Source organism: Borostomias antarcticus, assembly GCF_949987555.1.
Source record: "Borostomias antarcticus genome assembly, chromosome: 8".
Taxonomy (NCBI): Eukaryota; Metazoa; Chordata; class Actinopteri; order Stomiiformes; family Stomiidae; genus Borostomias; species Borostomias antarcticus.
Window position 1 is genome coordinate 30,885,867 of NC_140241.1, and position 20,057 is coordinate 30,905,923.

The window sequence follows — 20,057 nt, forward strand, 5'->3', positions numbered from 1 at the left end:
ATGTGGCTGCGAGTGAAGCAAACATTCTGTGGTAGGCTATGATTAAATTAGGACCAAAAACAGGGAACAATAACGCAGATGACCACTTCATAATGTTAGAACACATTAAATATTTTCCCCTCTGGGAAATTAAGACTCATCTAAATCACCCGGTAAATCACAGCATTTATTTGACTGCCAACAGAAAAACATATCAAATGAATATGGCTGCACAATGAAATGTTTAATGCATAATCAAGTTCACAGACAAACTCAAAGAAAATGATTGAAATTGTTTCTCCAGACTCTGACGTGGGGTGGGACTCAGAGGAGGGGGAGTCTGCAGTGGTCCTTGACCTGACGGTCGTGCCCCCGCGAGTTGCAGCCTCCACCTCCAGCGCGCCGACTTCCACCTTCTTATCAGCTTTGAATATATATCTTGGCAAACATAACACGGGATGATGTACAAGGAGGGGACAGATACCTAGTGAAAGTACTATTGGTTGCTAGTAAAAAGACAATAACGAGGGCTTGGTATTAGGTGGAACCCCCAACCAAGGTGCAGTGGCTGGGTGTTGTGGAGGAGATGTATGTTAGGGAGAGGTTCACGCATGCATTGAGGATGCATGAAGGAAAGTTTGAAGGGAGATGGGAAAAATGGATGGATTATAGAAGGAAGTGTGATGATACCACTAATATTAAAATTGTCATATTTGAGTAAGAAAAAAAAGCTGCATGGATGGAAGTACCCATAAGCTGTTATTGTAAGTTTTTATGTTTTATTGTATTGTCGTTGTATGGATGGAAAATGCTAATAAAGATTAAAGTAAATAAGACAAAGAATATGTATCTTGGCTATGCACACACCAATAAGCCAGCCGTCACGCGCAGCGCCTGCCTCCAGTCTAGCCCTACCCTGCTGTGCGCCAGGATGAATGAGTCATGCGTGGAGCCAGGCCACCGTGCCACTACACTTGTGATGAGCCTGTCACATATGATTTGGGTATTTATAGTGTGCACATTTTAGCGATTCACATAGACGTATTCATTCACTGATGGTGCCCTTATGTGGGTGCAGTCGCCATCGCCGTCACCTCTTTGGAGTTCTATCTCGGCTAGTAGGCCGAGTAGCGCCGGATTCATTTAGGCTCGCATTACGCACAGGAGGACTGTCATTTATATGCTTACCAAAGAGCAAACAGGTCCACATGATCACATATTAATGACAATCTAATTGGTCAATTATTGCCGTTTGATGGAGTGCCTGCATTAGGTGTGTGACATATAGCGCGGAAGGGTTAGGGACAGCGCATAGGTTCCGTTTGGGGAACAAATCCATATCGGACCATGAATGAGCCGGTTAGAGGACACGTCTAATCTTGCATTGCGATATATGTTGGTGCTGAATTGGGCTATTAGCCTACATGATTGTGCGTTCATGAACTGTCGCTCTTATTCTCTCCGTCAAACATAGTAATTCACCGACGCACCACCTGCGTCGCCAGTTCCCCCTGTGTTCAAGAAGGGCGTAGAACACCGTGTAAATCGGTACGCCAACTGGAGAGGTGTCCTACAAAAGCGCGGAGAAAGGCGACTAAATTTTCGCCCTTTCGGCTTGATAAATCGCAATGTGGGGGGGGCAAATGGCGTACGCCTGAACTCGCGAAAAAGACCGTGTAAAAGAAGGCGTACCTCAATGATAAATGAGGCCCCAGAGCTGCTGAGAGAAGGTGATGCGCTCTCAGCAGCTATATATGTACATGAAACCATCAGATAAAAAACAACAAGAAAACAGACAGAAATATAGGGGCAACTACTGCAGATAACTAACTTTAACTGTTAGATGATGGTGAGCTACCAGATGAAGTCACAAGGAGGCAGATAGTAGAACTGATTGATGTATAGACTGCGTTGTGTTTGATGGGAGATGAACAGCCAGGACTAGATTGTGTGATTTTGGCGAACACAGGTTTATTTTCCTGCACAGAAAGTGGAACAAAACGTAGTTTGTGAATGCTCTCATACAGTATAATCGGGCTAGAGCCTTCCACTTGGCGGGATAAAACGAGAGGGTGGCAACAGGTTCACTGGGACATGGACTCTACCACTATGTTTCTTAGTGTGTGTGCATAACCTAGATGCTACAGGAAACAATAAAACCACTGCTTATTTTAATACAATGATGCAGCAACATATTGAAAGGAAAACATCACAAAACAAAATAAAACATAATAATAATTCAAAGAAATATCCAAGTCCCCCACAATGTGACACAGTCTATGTCCAAATAAGGTATGAGTGTGTGTAGTGTGTGTAAGGGAGAGACGGAGGGAGATGTGGTGTAATTATATTAAAGGGTCATATTCATTTTGTTACACAGACACTGCAATTAGCTATGATGTCAGCCTATTAAGTTCTTAGTGTGGTACACAGTAGGTTCTGCCTGTTCTTGCCGTTTTTACAGCCTCCATCTTGTGCAGTATTTAGGTGTACTGTGTGAAAGGTTATAATTTCTGTTTTCTGTGTGAGATTGGATACAGTGTATCCTGCTCAGACCCGTGTCACATCCCCTGCACGCTGCCTACTGCCTGCTCCTGGCTTCCCTTGGAGGATGGTATAAGAGCAGAGAACATTTCATCGGCGACAGCCTACTGCATGTGTGTGTGTGTGTGTGTGTGTCATATCGTCCATGTCAGCCCATTGCATGCATGTGTTGTGTGTCGTGTGAGAAATAAAGCCTTCTTCTACAGTATTGGGAGCAGGCCGGCCTGATTGGGTGCAGGTGACATGCCGATCAGCGCTGTGTGAAAGGAGGGGCGCTATTTTTTATTCAAATTTGCCAAAACGTAAATTAAAAATCTGCCCCTGTCCCTGTTTGCCCCGGACCCCTGCGGGTCACCCCCCATGACAAATACCCCATGACAAATACGAATGCTGTCAGGCCGACGGTGTCCAAGGAAAATGCGTACAGATCCAGGTACAGAGAATTGGTCTTTGTGTTACTGTAACTACTTTATAAACAGATGATTCTCTCCTCTTGTGACATTTGCTGACTGTAGGGTGACTGCTGTTTTCCTGTTTACGTATTTCATTATTTGTCAGCTGATGGGAAGTGAACTAAAGCAAACTGGCGTCAGGTAGTACGTACTAGTAGTAGGGCTGTTCCTCATCTATTGCATGATACCCAGTAGGGATCATTGCGCAATTGATGCAGTATCAGAGATTATTCTGTAAAGGCCTCTCACTAAAAGATGCATAGTTAAGATGCTTAAACTATTTCAAACCAGGAATTTAAGTTTAGACCCTAGATACCTATATTAATTATTGATTGATTGGTTTGGGTTATTGTGAGACCATGAGTGTCTTTGAAGATAGCACATTAGGACTGTTTGTCCCAATGATGATGTGCCGTATGGAACATGCATTGTACTGTGTGCATTAAAACTCCAATGCTACATATGAGGCTTTTATGCTATTTCAAGCTATACAGTGTTTACTAAACAAACCATAACAAACTTCACTCTGGACAAGGCATCGTGAAAACACTCCATGACAAGAAGTACACACATCATCGCAGACATCTGGATCATACCGGAGAAAAGCAGTAGGAGGCTTTGATGATTCAGCTGCTCGCTCTTTTCATTTAACTAAATGTTATAACACACCAAAGCATTAGTGCCGTGTTTAATGTTAGCCTCGTTCGACTCATAATATTTACAATGAGATACTTTAATAGTAGTCTTTGTGCTTTTGCGTTTTGGGTTAGCGATAGCCTTTTATGGGGGTAAAAACATACACCTGCGACTTGTCTATTGATTTGAACTCTCATACACGGATCCTGAACTTGGATAACCACAGAACGTTTACACATTTCAAATCACCCAACATATTGTATTATTGGAACAACTTTGTAAAGTACTGAAGACAATCTAGATACAGTAGGTTGAGTTGTTTCTTTATGATTCAGCCAATATAGGAAAACTAATTACAATGATCATTGCTTTATCACAACAATAAAAAAGAGGATTGTACCTCATCCTCCAAACTGTCTCTAGAACACTCCCCCTGGTGTTTATGTGCATACACCTACTGTATTAGCCAAATTGTTGAAAATAAATACTCCACTTATTCATCAAAAACCACTGGACAGCAATTTTCATATGAAAACCATCCAATTTTCACCTTGCGAAACTCTCTAACAAAGTCATTGAATTAAGTATTTAAAATAGATGAAATTCCCTGCTTGAGATACTTGGATCTGAATGATTGATTCTTTAAAGAGCCTGATATGCACCATGGCCTTGGCACAATGGAGTCTCATATCAACCATAAAACAGAAGCCAAAGCCAGGCTTATTTCATGGCATTATTGGTATCCTCCCTACTGTGAAATATGAAGTGTGCAAGAAATTAGCAAAAGTAATATTTGTAAATTCCACTTTTGTGTCGCATCATGGATTAAGTATTCAAATCAAAAAAAGTTTCTGACTTTTCTCCATTTACAGATGCAAAACTGACTTCCATAGGAACCAGCAGAAAACTTCACTAGAGAAATGCCTCTTGATGCCAGCACTCAGTCTGCTCATGTTCAAACAAGCTACTAAGTGATAATGTGAAAAATGAATAGAGAAGGGCCACTCCTAGCAACTAAAGGAAAGGAGCAGCCAGAAACATGCTGTACTGTGTGATTAACCCTTCCAGGAGCAAGAGATTCACTGTTTTTGTATGTACTTAACAAAAGAGAGAATATAAAAAACACCTAATGATAGTACAGTAACTACCTGCTATAGAAAAGTACTCGTTTGGTATTGATTGCCTTCATTTGGTTATTGTACAATATCTGTTGATAGATGTGTATCCCATTTTACAGGCAATTTTGGGGCTGCACCAACCTTTTTTGATATGCTGTGCTATGATTATATGTATTTTTCATCAGTAGTAATGATAATATTTGCTTTAGAATTACCATCCTTTCTTACTTTAGCAAAAAACAGGTTTACGTTATTCCCACCACTTTTAAGAACACAATCACTCACAATTACCTCATGCAACATCAAATTAATCAATCAATAAAACCTGAGAGGCACACTCATCTATAGCCCTTGTTTTTAAAGTCTTTTTGTATGTAGGCGTTATGTTTATTCTGGTGACACACACAGGAAGGCTGTATTTCTCAGAAAAGGCACTTTGGAAATGTGGGTTCTGCTGAAGTGCCTTGACCTCCTCATTGTAAACTGTTTGGAGCGACCGGCATGGCGTAGGTGAGTAAGTCCAGCCATTTACGCAGGCTGTTTATTCACCCTGTTTTCCAGCGATGACAGGAAAGAACAGCTCACTTTCCCCTCTATCACTATACTTTCATGTCTATTTAAATGAGAATTGTGATTTTTTACCCTTTTAGTCTAACTGTGGAAGCAAATAAATCAAATCAAATCAAACTTTATTTGTATAGCACATTTCATACATAGAGGCAACACAATGCGCTTTACAGAGAGCAATGGGGGGGCATAGGTCCCACCAATACATATTCCAGGGGGAAGGAAAAAAACAGTTTCATCCGGAGGCCAGGAAAGTGAGCTATAAAAAACTGTCAAGTCATTGTAGCTTGCCACAATGTTGTTACTCTTTATTGCAATGCACTGCCTTTTACACTGATTTACATTGTTTACTTCATACTGTATGTCCGTTTCAGTACAGCCCTAGTCTGAGTCAATGGGTGGAGGTTTTGGGGATATGCCTTGTCATTCGTTTATTACTGTCCAATCAGTGGCGTCGGAATCTGTTCCCCGCCAAATCAGATTCAACCCAGACTATGTGAAACAACAACAACCTAGCAACTGCTCCTCTGGAGATTAATGTGATTGGTTTAAAGAAAAAAAAAAAATCCTCCAGCGCTGGCACAGCATAAACTAGAAATGGTGCTCAGAGAGCACAGACCTCTGCCCCTGAATGCTTTTCGTGGCTCTGTGCCAAAATTGAATGGGTTCTAAATTGGCCCATGCTACACCCCTCCACCGAGTTTCAGGAAAAGCAGTCTGGTCGTTTTTTTGTGTAATCCTAATACAAACCAGGCCAGGTCCAGCACTGTCCACGAGCTGGTCATGGACAGTGTACCTCTCTCCAGGCCACCCACCTGCCCCCACCAGTGAAGACCCTGTGTCTCTAGCCCACTCAAGGGCTGAGTTGTGGGGTCCGTGGCGTGGTGGCGAGACTCCGCCCCCTCGCGTCATATTGGGTCGGGGGCAGTGGAGCCCTCTCCGGGCTACCCACCTGCCCCCACCGGTGAAGACCGTGTTTCTCTAGACCTCTAAGGGGCTGATTTGTGGGGGTCCGTGGCATGGACAGTGGCGTGGTGGCAAGACTCTACCCCCTTGCGTCATATTGGGTCTATACTATAATAAACTAAATAGCCTAACTCAAATACTCATTGAATTGCTGAAACTGAACAAGGAACACAGTCTATCTAAGCCTGTTGCTGCCCTCCCGTGGCCGAAAACGGTAAATGCAGTCTACCTGCCTCTTGTGGTAGCAACATAGAACTGCAGGTCAACAACGGGATGGAGGCAGCCAGGGAGGGAGCCAGGGAGGGAGCCAGGGAGGGACTGACAACCGGACATTTGCTATCCTAGGTGCGCTGGCTTACAGCCACGCACAAAAATGAATGGAGGTGAATGGCTGTCCGGGCCGTGTTCAGGGGGCTCGTGATTCACTGGGGCAGAGGTAAAGATGACTGGAGGTGAATGGGTGGCTGTATTTGTCTGGCTCTGTGGCGCCCCCCTCGGGTCACAGCCAGGGGGGGGGGGGGCAGTGCTCTCCGGGCTCTCCTTCCCGCACACCCCAGTCCAGACCCTGTTTCTCACCCTCACACAGGGAGCTGGCTTCAAGTTTTGTTTTCATTCGTGGATCCGCCCCGTGATTCGGATCTGTTGCAAAATTTAATGGGATCTAAGGTGACCCATGATACACCCCTTCACCAAGGTTCATAAAAATCGGTTCGGTATTTTGGGCGTAATTATAGTACAAAAAATGAATGGAAGTGAATGGGCAGTCTGGCTGTGTTTGGGGGCCCATGGACCCGACCCGTGATTCAGATCTACTCCAAAATTGACGAGGTTGTAAGTTGGCCCATGCTACATCCCTCCACCGAATTTCATGACATTCAATCAGCTAGTTTTTGCGTAATCCTGCTAATAAACGCACACACGCAAGCCACCAAAAACATAACCTCTTGCCCTGCACTGTCAATGGGCGGAGGTAACGAAGTGTGGAGATAGGTCTGGCTATGCGAGACTAGTAGAGCCTTAAAGATAACCATCTAATTGTTCACTCCACTTTCCTGTGAGTAATTTATTTTACACAAGCTCTATTAAGATATGGGCGAACATTTCCAATTAATTTCACCAAAATGTTGTGGAACAGATAAAAGACTAGGCTACATATTATTATTTTGTGGCTTAGGTTTATCTTCCCAGTGACAATCCATGAGGAGCTCAGCTATACACTTTGCTAATCGAGTTCAAGGATTGGTTTATCCATCTCCAAACATGAATTAAGCTGTTACAATGTTGTATCTCTGTCGAGGCTGAGAGTACTAAAATATCTGATGAAAATATATTTGTAAGTGTGTGTCTTACATTGTGGTTGAATCTTAGCGTTGTTTTTGAACAGTTAAGACTCTTCTCCCATCGTCTCCTGTCCTCCCTCCTCTGCACTCCACCCTCCCTTTTCTGACACGATTTGTAGCCCAGTGTAGCTGCAGTGCATTGTGGGTGTGCACTGTGTGTGTGTACCACTGACTCCAAACAGCCAAAAGCTCCTTAAGATCAGGTATCCTTTCTTTCCTAATCACAAAATGGAAAATCCACACTCACAAATAAGTTTTACTGCTTATGTTAATGTGTTTGTTGTCTGCTGCTGTACTATACACTAAAATAAGCAGTTAAACTTATTCATGAGTGTGTATTTTCCCTTTTGTGATTATGCATGTTTTATAATCTGCACCCGTTAAGAGCTCAAGACTTGTGGGGTGAGCATGCCATACTGGATCCTTTATCCTGTCTTTCCTGCTTGTCGGTAAACAAACAGTGAGTCACGTTGAAGAGAAAGGAGAGGTGGGATGGAATCTGGGACTCTTCTTCTTGCCCTCCTCCTCTTCTGCTCTCCCACCTCATATTTAAATGCCGTCGTCCTGGAGGGGAATCGGTCGGTCATGCTGCACCCGCTGAACAAAACGGGGAACTCAGGCGGTCTCAACCAATACCTGCATGCTCCTGCTTGTTAGAATGGAGATCAGACCTTCAGAAGATCAGCAGGATGACCAGTCGTTTATCTGATTTTTCATGGATTTAAATATATTTCAGTTGAACTCAGATTGTAGATATAACTCTCCAAGTCACTAACAGATTAACTATAACGATTCTGAATAAAGAACAATTTCATTGATTGGGATTCTGGTAATCTCATAATTGCAACAACTACTAGAGATGATTTCAGAGATGAGGAATGTGAGGAAGGCCATTGTCCCTTCTAACCTGTAAATGTTAAGAGGCTTTTAGCATCCAAGATACTGTAGACTTTTTCAAGTCACTGTCTACCTCTCGTTGTAGCTTTCATCTAATAGTGTGGAGGAGGCTCACATTGATGGGGGCTTTTCCTCCCAAAGCCGTGCCGGTCCTGTCTAGGTTTCTGCTCAGAGACAGGCCTTGTCTTGCAGAGCAGTTGCCAGTCGTCCTGCCAAAGCGCAGGAGAGATTATGACTCAACAACTTGCACAATACAGAACATTTGCAGATTTTTATAAAAGAGGCCAATTCAAGAACTCTGCTTACTCATTTCAAATGCTAATCAAGTTGTATGGAAAGCAGTCCTCTTCAAGAACAGTATTAAAACACTCCTGTTTGTTACTTCTCTTGTTTTGGGCTGGCTAGAATGGCTGTGTGTCCAGAATATGGATCTCTCCAAACTTGGTGAACCAGAACCCCTCTGTCACACAAGAAGGATGTAAAACACTCATCCTAGTTTACATTAGCACATAAACAAGACTCGTCATCAGCTGGGATGTGTATAGTTAACTTACTACATTGGTGTCAAAGCCAACGTCACCTTTTCATCCAATCATCTCTTTCCAGCTAGCAATGCGTCATAAAGATGATGGAAATAGGCAGCTACAGGATGTGTATTGACAACCAGAAGAACTTCACTGTCTTGCTCAATAACCTGAATACAGTTATGAAACAGCATGATACAGCATGAAATAGGTTGGCTTTTTGTTGCAATTACTTTAGAAAAACACATTATATTTACATATTTACTTTACATTGTAGATGTACAGTATTTCTGTACATAACAATGTTGTTTTTATCATAATGCCATGTGGAATGGGTCATAATCCTCTGATGTAGGCCTAATAACCAAAACTGTCAAACTTAATTCATATGCTTAAACATTACTACATTAATGTCTTAAAGGAGTAGTAAAGGGAAAAATCATGTTTAGCCCTGTTTTAAGGTTACTTATGATCATATACAATGGTTTAGATCAAAAAGTTGACAAAACTAGCACTTTTGAGAAAGTCTGATAATTGCTCTACCACCGTTTTGGTCATACAATGATGTGGCTGGGCACCGTGAAAAATCATTCAAAAAACATGTTAAATTCTCAATTTCAAAGACAAGAAGCTCACCGAGTTAGTTAGCATTCTGACATATAATTCGCCATAAAGTAAGATTCTAGTTCATCTGGAAAGGCTTTAAAAAAAATATTTAGCATAGAACTATTTAGTCGCAGCACATACGTGTGTACATTTCCGCCAACTAGGTAGCCTAGCAACATAAACAATAACAATAGCTACCGTAAGTAGTTCCGCTTCCTGAATCCCCTCTGCGGATTGATCTACACATCTACAACGGTCGCTTCAATACAAGTCAATGGATTTCATAAAATGATCAATAAAACCCTACAAGATTCATATGTTGTGGCGAATTTGATGTCAGAACACCAACGGACACCAATTACCCCCTCGGTGAGCTTCTTGTCTTTGAAATCGAGAGTTTAACATGTTTTTGAATGATTTTTCAAGGTGCCCACCCACATCCATTGTATGACCTAAACGGTGGTAGAGCAATTATCAACTTTCTCAAAAGTGCAAGTTTTGTCAACTTTTTGATCTGAACCATTGATTATGATCATAAATAACCTTGTATATGATCATAGGTAACCTTAAAACAGGGCTAAACATGATTTTTCCCTTTACTACTCCTTTAAGATGAGAATGGATGGTTGGTAAGACAGTACCAGCTAGTTACTGCTATTTCACAGGCAGATTGAAATTATGACTATTGATATCAGTAGTTTCCAAATACCACAGTCTGAAATGATTAATCATGCAGTGTAGGCCTACACTCAGATAGATCTCCCTTCCTCCCTACCTTCCTTCTTTCCTTCCTTCCTCGATTCTCCTTCCTAAATTTCAGCCTTATTTTGATTCTATCCCAGGAACCTGATGTTATAGCTTCAATACTAGAGTAATGTCAGGCACAACCCTAATGTTCATTTGTTGCACAAACGTTTCAAGACATGTTAACCCACCAACAATGTCAAGATATTCAACCTTTGTTTAAGATTCTCAGAAGAAATCATTGGGTATAACTTTATGTACAAGACCTGTGGCAGTAGGCTATTCCAGGGTCTTGTGCAGTGACAGGTGCGCTTAGGCTCAATGGCGGGATATTTAGGATGAGTTGTTCTAATTAAATAACTTTGTCGTTATTAAAGGTTTCAGTGTAGCTCAGTCTTTCTCTCGCTCCTCCCATTACTTTTTTCTTTTCTTTTTTTCTTTTTCTTTACTAAGGCATGTTCAACATGCCTCTGAACTCAATCGAACAGTTGACTGACTGAGTTACACACGCCCCAACTCGGGAGGACTTTGATTCGGGCTGATAATCCAGAGGCACTTGAGGAACTGAACCTCAGTTCTTTTCAAGGATTTTAACAGATTTTCCTGAACAAAAAAAAGCAATGTCTGACAAGAAGAAAGGTAAAGACAGACAGACCGGTGGGAATAAAAAGGGCGGTAATAAGAACGATAGAAAGGAGAAATCACCGGATTCATCTCCACCAGGTATGTCGTTATTTATTCAAGGTCTGTTTTACTAAATGTAAGTCACCCGGTGCTTTTATTCGCTTACCAGTTTGATTGCTGTACAGTAGGCGACATAAAGCGGCCGTCAACTAATCAGTCTTCTATGTGGACGACGGGCAGGTGTTTGAATGAAAAGTCTTTAGCCTGGAGCCAACGAGCGCTCAGAGTAGCCTAGTAGTACATGGCAGGCCAGTAGCCTAGTCAGGCCGTGTGTTTCCAGCTCAGAGGAGCCTAGTAGCCTATAGCCTAGTAGTCTAGTCAGGCCGTGTGTTTCCTAACGATAGCTCAGTCATCTTCGCATGGCGTCTGGTGACAACAGGTTGCAGTCAAACACAGGCCAGTCAGCTGATTTAACATTTAGTAAGCCGAGTTTGTTGTGTAGTCTAGTTCAATACGGCATTATAGACCTATACCAGCTTGGCAGAGGGCACGAGTGAAAGTTGGACTGCTCATGGTTAACCTTTTCCTTTGTATGTCTGATATTATTTATGGGAAATATTCTACACGTGGCTATTTTATACCCGCCGTCCATACGCCTACTTTTGATGAATTGGTCCTTAAATGAGCTCGTTTGAACACATCCCATTCGGAGTTGTGCTGACAGGTGCGACTAATTGAGATCCCCCATAGTCCCCATGCTCTTGTTTCAAAGCTCCAAAATGAGAAATGTGATGAGAGCCAAACTTTTTTAAAACCATGTCTTTGGTGGTTTGATGCCCAAAGAAAGGAAATGTAGGACAAGTTGTTGCGCGGCTCTGCTTGTCTGCCAACATGAGGAAACATCTCAGATATGAAACCTGATCTCACCCAGCCTTGATCCCCATGGTTGAGTCCTCTGCCTGTGCCAGCAGCGTCTGTGTCTGTTTGGTGGCAGATGTGGAATAATTTGGGGTCTAAGGGAACTTTCTATTTGACAGGTGTAGCCGGACGACTACAAGATAACAAAGGCGTAGGCTATGGTGTTATACAAGCAATTTTAGTTTACCTTGTAATGTATAAAAGAAAATAACTGAACTAGCCTACCTGTTGAATGGGTTTGAAATCTGGATTTAAACTCAGTTGTTCTCACGTTCTGTTCAGTTGTAGTGAATTAAATGCTCCACACATATTAAGGATTCAAGGATGTTTATTTGTGATGGTCCAGTCAAGATATTCATGGGTTTCTAGACCTGCAGGTGTTTCAATTGATCTAGAATCCTCCAGTAGAACTAATTCATTCATTTGAAACACCTGTGTTGGTCCCCAACATGGCAGGTCTAGGACTACATTTGAAACCCATGAATAGGTACTATAGCGACCATTACATGCTCAAATATGATCACATAACGGGCTAAACCAAGAGTTAAAATCAATGTGTTTATCAGACTAGCCATGATGTGCATCATTGTTCATGCATGGATGTGAACAAAATGTGTGAAATACAGGAATGTTGCCCTCAACCTAGAGGGCCTGTTTCATAATCTACACAAAAGAGATAGTGTTGTCACAGAGATACGGTGTTGTCACAGAGATACGGTGTTGTCACAGAGATACGCTGTTATCATACTCATTCATTCAAGTACATCCTCTCTCTAAAGCCCACCTCTTAATGTACAGGAACAGGCTAAATGTAGGCCTAATGTAGTGTAGTGTATGTCAATTAGAAAAAAAGGCATAGGTCTACATGTATGTTTGTGCACACGAAAAGAGATTTAAAAATGATTGACAATGGCCATGGAGTTGGGCCCATCTCACTGTGTGGTCACTCTTGGCACTAGCCGAAAGCCTTTGAAGTCCACAACATCTGCCATATCTTTTAAAGAGGGCATGGGGAATATAATTAGAACAGAGAAAGGGAAGAAGGAAACTTATGGGAATCCAGGAGGAACGATCAGTTACCAAACTAGTCACAATAGACCCGGACCTCTGGTCAAGAAGTCTGGGGATGTCATGACCTCCTTACTCTCGCTCAGAACCCCAAGCATTAGATCATGGAATTCCTCAGCCATGGTGGGGAATGTGGACTCTGATCCGTGTAAATTTGCGGCTTGAACAACGCGGAGGAGTTCCCCAAAGGGAGCTCCTCTCCATGACATAGCGAAGCAGCTGGAGAGCCACGTCCGAGCTCTGAGAAAACAAAGAGATTGGGCATAAATGAAGTTATCCCAGCCCTTCCCAAACGCTTTTATGGTCACATGGTTTATGTTCAGGAAAGTGTATGGGAAATAGACGTCCAGTTAGCTGTCCATGCATTAAGACTTGGCTCTGGAGTTTTCACTCACAAGGTCTATGGTGAACAACAAGCTGTGGGTTATCAGTGCTGTTCCTCACTTGTGTGTAGTTTCACTGGTTCTATTATGTGTCTGCACCTTTCTCAGGTAGGCCTACATTTAGATATGACCAAACAATGTGCTAATGCTTACTGTATTTCAGTTTGTATGCACAGTATCATAGCATACTATAGTTAGAGCCCACTGTATCTTAGAATGGCACATTCCGCTGTTGGCCACAGGAGACATAACCAAGTGGGTTAAGGAGAGATAAAAGTACAGAAATATGCAATTATAAAGGGGCTAGAATGTAAACTGTTTCGTCTGAGATGATAATTACTTCAGAAATGTGGTGTATGACAGGTATTTCTTCCTCTGCGATGCGTTTCCTTACATGCCTGTCTGTTTTTAGATGTATTGTATCCACCCAGAATGTCAAGTTGAAAGGTATGCTGTGCTGTCATTGTTACAGGGGATACTGAGAACAGAACTTTTGTCTGATCCTCAGCGATTCTGAATGTTGAGGAGTTAAAGTGTGTCAGCACCCTCACACGGCAAGGGGTTCATGTTTCTGATTCAGCAGCTTGAGTTACTTTCCCTCCATTTCTTAATGAGCTCTGTCCTTATCAGATGAAATATTTTCTCTTCAATGAACGGTTCCGGTTTGGGTTGGGCCCCTTCTCCCGGATGATGAATGACAGTGAAAGTAACTGCTCTGACAAAGGAGTTTTTCCACAGTTCAACAAAAGGAGACATGAATGAAAGAAAATGCACACACACACACTCTCTCTCTCTCTCTCTCTCTCTCTCTCTCTCTCTCTCTCTCTCTCTCTCTCTCACACACACACACACAGTCACTGATTCGCTAATGGGAAACCCTTCTGTGATTCGCTCGAGCTTTGCCAGTTCAGGTATGGTGATTGAGCAACAGCTGGATAATGACCGACCCACCTAGAAATAAGAGAGTGAACGGGCGGGCGGGCGAGATCTGGGACTAAGGTCTCCAGAGAGAGCTCACTTACGTACCTGAGAGGTTTCATTTCTATTTTAAGACACACCTGTAGGTTTCATTCATAAGGTTTGTTAGTGCTGTGCTCTATACATTATGCATATACTGTAACATTAGTGTGAAAAGCGTACTGCTAGTCAGAGGTATAGGCATAATTTTGTTTATAGTGTTAATCAGACAGTTGTACATTGTAAATAGAGTTGTGTAAGGGTAATTGGCATCAATTCATTGATAAATGTTGCAGTGTTGGTGAGGTCTATAACTACATGGATCAGTAGCAAGATAGTCATTCCTGTGTCGGATGTTTTGAAAATCTGTAATAATTTATCGGCATAACAAAAAGGAATAATTTCAGGGTTTTTTTACCCTTTAAATACATACTTATGCATACTTACCACACATAGACACACAAAATGCAAAATCTGCCACCATGGTTTTGAGTCTAGCCATTAACTGCCTGTCTGTGAGTGGTGAGATGCATCTCTTCCTGTGTTCATTCCCTTAGTAGCCACTCACACCAGCAGCTGCCTTCTCAAACCATGACTCAGACCCAGATGCCAGTGTACTGTTACTGTTATTTTCTTAGTAGGGCTTGTCTGGATTTTTCTGGAGCTTCTTCATGGGTAGTTTGAATGCTGTTGGCCAACAGTGATAGAACACATTTGTCAGGGTTCGAAGCACAGTTTATTACCGTCACAGAACAGTGAAGAGAACACAGTTGGCAGATGTAGATGGCAGCCAGAAATAAACATCTTCTTCATGGCTCAGATATTTTATTTTTATCACACAGACCAACCATTGCTTATTACTGCAAATACTTGTTTTACAAAGTGACAGAAAATTAAATACAAAGTGACAGAAAGTAAAACCTACTGCATCACTCAAGCAGACAAGTGGGTCACAACAACTGCATCAGGATAAAGTTGTAGCATTTTGTCAGCAGGCTGATGAATTGCTGAATGATGTACAGTATGGCTTATTAGACGCATTTTAGGTCTAGGTACAGTAGAGCAGCCCTTTATTGGTGTTTTACAGTAGTACTATTTCACTTTTGCCCCATAATGCGGAGCAAAAGGAAAAAACTGCAAGCATTATTCAAAAATATGCAAATAATGCTAGCTTGTGTGAGCTAATTAACCCCAATTTCATGTGGAGTATGCTTTATTTGTATTGCATGAGGAGTGTTACTGTATGAGGAGTGTTACTGCATGAGGAGTGTTACTGCATGAGGAGTGTTACTGTATGAGGAGTGTTACTGCATGAGGAGTGTTACTGTATGAGGAGTGTTACTACATGAGGAGTGTTACTGTATGAGGAGTGTTACTGTATGAGGAGTGTTACTGTATGAGGAGTGTTACTGCATGAGGAGTGTTACTGTATGAGGAGTGTTACTGTATGAGGAGTGTTACTGCATGAGGAGTGTTACTGCATGAGGAGTGTTAATGAGGAGTGTTACTGCATGAGGAGTGTTACTGCATGAGGAGTGTTACTGTATGAGGAGTGTTACTGTATGAGGAGTGTTACTGAGCATTTCAGAGGAAGCGAGATGCAAAAAAAGAAAAGAGAAATTCAGTCAGTAATACTCACAAGTATTTACTGTACATGAAAATTGTGTTTTTGTCTTGGCACAGTGCCTGTGAGGTGGGGGGTACTCCTTGCCAAAGTGTAGCATAATTTACGCAACAACAATAAAAGACAGAGAGCCAGCAGGTCAGTCCCCACCAGCAGACAGAGTCATCATACGGGGAACATTGCAGCAGCTGTACAGAACAAAGGCCCAGGGGCAGCAAGGGGTGGCAAATCCAGCAAAGCAAAAGCATAACATCATGTCAGTGTGTGTGTCAATGAATGTGTTTAAGTAGCCGCCATGTTAGGTACCAGCCTATGAGCGAGCACACTTGCACACCTGAGGTTGATTGCGATCCGCTTGCCGTCTGACGCTGTGTTGAGTTTACTGACTGAGCTGAATGCATCAAGCTTGATTTCTAAAAGTGTTGACATTTCTTTGTCTTCACCACTGATTCAGTTTCCCAAGGCCACAAAACTTTCTCTCAGATCTCTGATGCGGAAAGAGAGCTCATTCTGATGGGATTTGTTGAACTGATGGCAGAGAACAGCATAATGAATTTGACAAGAGGGAGCAGCAATGCATGGGGCATCCAGTTCAATTTGTTGGCACTTGGGAACACGTCTTGGGGTGTTGGAATAATCCCATATCTCCACCTCTCTCTCTCTCTCTCTCTCTCTCTCTCTCTCTCTCTCTCTCTCTCTCTCTCTCTCTCTCTCTCTCTCTGCCCTTCTGGTGATCAGTCATGGCTGTGGAGTGAACACTTCAAAGGCCTCTGTCCTGGCTGAGACTTGAAAGAAAAAAGGGCGCTTACCCTCCAGTGACCCAATTCTTATTTAGACCCTGTGATAAATCACATCTTCTATCTACTATCACCATTTGACCCGTGGTCTTTGTAAACTACATCCCTGGTTGGTAGCTGTGAGTAGTAGACCGTGAACTTAAGGTTGACAAATACGTTTTCAACATGTACAGTGCAGTCGTGCCACTATGCCCCTGGTCAGCTTCCTCTCTCTCCTCCATGACTAACTGGACCTGCCGGTGTGTGTTGCAGCGGAGCCCAGGCTGAAGGAGATGAAGAGTGTGGCGGTGGACGAGGGCAGGAAGGTGGTGCTGAAGTGCGAGGTCGGCGCGGGGAACCCAGAGCCCAGGATCAGGTGGTACAAAGACGGGAAGGAGCTAACCAGCGACAACAAACTCAAAGACGCCAGGTTTAAAAAGAGGAAAAAGTAAGTAGAGCCCCCTGCGCCCCATCCTCTTCCTTTTACACCTCAAACATCCATATTCAAATTACGTTTGGTGAAGCGCCCCCACACACAGTGAGTCATGAGTTATTACCTTGCATGACTGTTTTATTTCATGCCGAGATAGCATGAATGCTACACCCACACTAGCCTCATTTTCCCCAAAATGCCTCTGATGGGGTCTGGACACCTGCCTCCCTGCCAACACCCCACTCTGCCATATGCTTCTTTATGTGGGCAGATTGGCAGATGAGAAGCAAATACTATGATGTCCAACAGCATGACAACCAAACAGTACACCTTTACTGATGTCTTAAGATGACGCCAGATGGCGAATACTGGTTTTCTCATTTGAAATCTTTATTGTCAGAATATATGATTCATTAGAGCTGTTTGAGATTGGATTTCTAATTTATGATATCTCCCCTATCTCTGTACTCTTCTAACGCTACCAATGCTATTACAAGATTGTTCACTGCCAGTGAACTGTACGCTCAACACCATGTACCCCTGTTTAATTGTTCCTAACAGAGGGAAAGTGTCCGAGCTCCAGATCAAGAAGGCTACAGACGTCCATGCAGGCTCATACACCTGCGAAGCCAGCAACAACCTGGGGAAAGCCCGCACCGTGGGGAACGTCACGCTCATCCACGGTAAGACGTCCCAGAACACTTTTGGAATGACCTTAAAGGTCACACTGTCGCTTAATTAACAGACGACTACAGAGGTGATACTGTATGCCTGGTTTCATGGCTGTGCAATCGAAGTATTGGTGGGGAAGGTTCATCCTCAGAGCCGCACAGTGAACATTATGTGAGCAGTTGATGCGCTGGGTTGACTCCTAACCCACAGTGTCCATGGTGTTGACTCCTAACCCACAGTCTCCATGGTGTTGAGTCCTAACCCACAGTCTCCATGGTGTTGAGTCCTAACCCACAGTCTCCATGGTGTTGACTCCTAACCCACAGTCTCCATGGTGTTGACTCCTAACCCACAGTGTCCATGGTGTTGACTCCTAACCCACAGTCTCCATGGTGTTGACTCCTAACCCACAGTCTCCATGGTGTTGACTCCTAACCCACAGTCTCCATGGTGTTGACTCCTAACCCACAGTCTCCATGGTGTTGACTCCTAACCCACAGTGTCCATGGTGTTGACTCCTAACCCACAGTCTCCATGGTGTTGACTCCTAACCCACAGTCTCCATGGTGTTGACTCCTAACCCACAGTCTCCATGGTGTTGACTCCTAACCCACAGTCTCCATGGTGTTGACTCCTAACCCACAGTGTCCATGGTGTTGACTCCTAACCCACAGTCTCCATGGTGTTGACTCCTAACCCACAGTCTCCATGGTGTTGACTCCTAACCCACAGTGTCCATGGTGTTGACTCCTAACCCACAGTCTCCATGGTGTTGACTCCTAACCCACAGTCTCCATGGTGTTGACTCCTAACCCACAGTCTCCATGGTGTTGACTCCTAACCCACAGTGTCCATGGTGTTGACTCCTAACCCACAGTGTCCATGGTGTTGACTCCTAACCCACAGTCTCCATGGTGTTGACTCCTAACCCACAGTGTCCATGGTGTTGACTCCTAACCCACAGTGTCCATGGTGTTGACTCCTAACCCACAGTCTCCATGGTGTTGACTCCTAACCCAGTCTCTGTGGCCCTGTCTGAGTCGGGCAGGTTTAGGATCATGCAATATTGTGTAGATGAAAGGCTAGTAGGTTGAATAAGAGACAACTCATTGAAAAATACAGACCTATAATCCTTGTGCAGTTCACATAGACCACCTTCAGGTTTTTCTTTCTTGTGTTATAACATATTTATTTCCTGAGCCTGTTTTTAATATTTCAATTGATTTTATAAAGTTCCAATAGGCCTGAGCCTTTTCAAAAGCTCAAGGGCAACGTAATTGTTCAATAAATTGTTCAAGAGAAAAAAAGAACTGCACAGTCCATTTTCTATTGTGGGTTGCGGTCAGGTAAAGGGCGTTGTTAGATTGACGAGCCTAACTCCCAGCACAAGAGGCTCTGAGGAGAGGTAACAGTGCAACCAAGGGTGTATTTATTTACCAAAAAACAGGACATGACAAAACTAGAAAAATCATAAAGACTTTAAAAATGAGAGACATGACTGTAGCTACGCTCTCCTAGGTCCAACCTACAGCAGCGTCTGAATGGAACTGGCAGCCTTTCATACTACTGCTAGGCAATTAACCTGGACCATACCATGTCCAAGGGGAATGCAAATAACATTCTCTAATTCAATATTACCACTACACCTTCCACATCTCTATAAATTACAATACATCAAATACATAATCATACAATATTCCATTTACTTCAATACATATCAGCTCCTATGAATAATCTAAACATTCCCCTCAAACAAACACTCTACAAAACCAACTCAACAAAAACAACTCTAGCACATGGTTCCCTCCTGGAACTGGTGCTCGGAACTCTGGGGACTCTTTTGCCCGAACACCTGCAGACCAAAGAGAGCATGGTAAGCACTTGACCAACAATTCTAAAATGTGTTCAATTCAACCACTATATTGCACAAATCCCATTTTATGATACTTATGACATCCTCTGTTTGCTCTTCTCAGGTGAAGTTAACAATACTGCTGAGCAAGACAAACATGCACCAACAAACAATCCAACAATCAATAAATACTATCAGTATTGTCTGTCTCATCATTATATTGTGCAAATCTATGCTTGTGCAAATATTGCAGTTATGATAAATATGCACATTGTATAGGTAACAAAGTACCACAAGTACCCCTTTGTTACAGGCGTAATCACATCTAGTCGGACATGTGGATGGGCAGTTAGTACGGGTGAAGAAACGGCTGACCC

General features: G+C 42.9%; 1 protein-coding gene across 1 annotated transcript in view; it reads left to right on the plus strand.

Moving 5' to 3' along the window:
* The window catches only part of nrg1 (neuregulin 1), a gene marked incomplete at both ends in the record, with an annotated part of 103,113 nt that overhangs the window by 35,775 nt on the left and 47,281 nt on the right, over positions 1 to 20,057 (plus strand). Inside the window, 2 exons of the mRNA XM_084442653.1 lie at positions 16,997 to 17,171; positions 17,718 to 17,839. Coding sequence (XP_084298779.1) covers positions 16,997 to 17,171; positions 17,718 to 17,839 — 297 coding nt within the window. The remainder of the gene's footprint in view (positions 1 to 16,996; positions 17,172 to 17,717; positions 17,840 to 20,057) is intronic.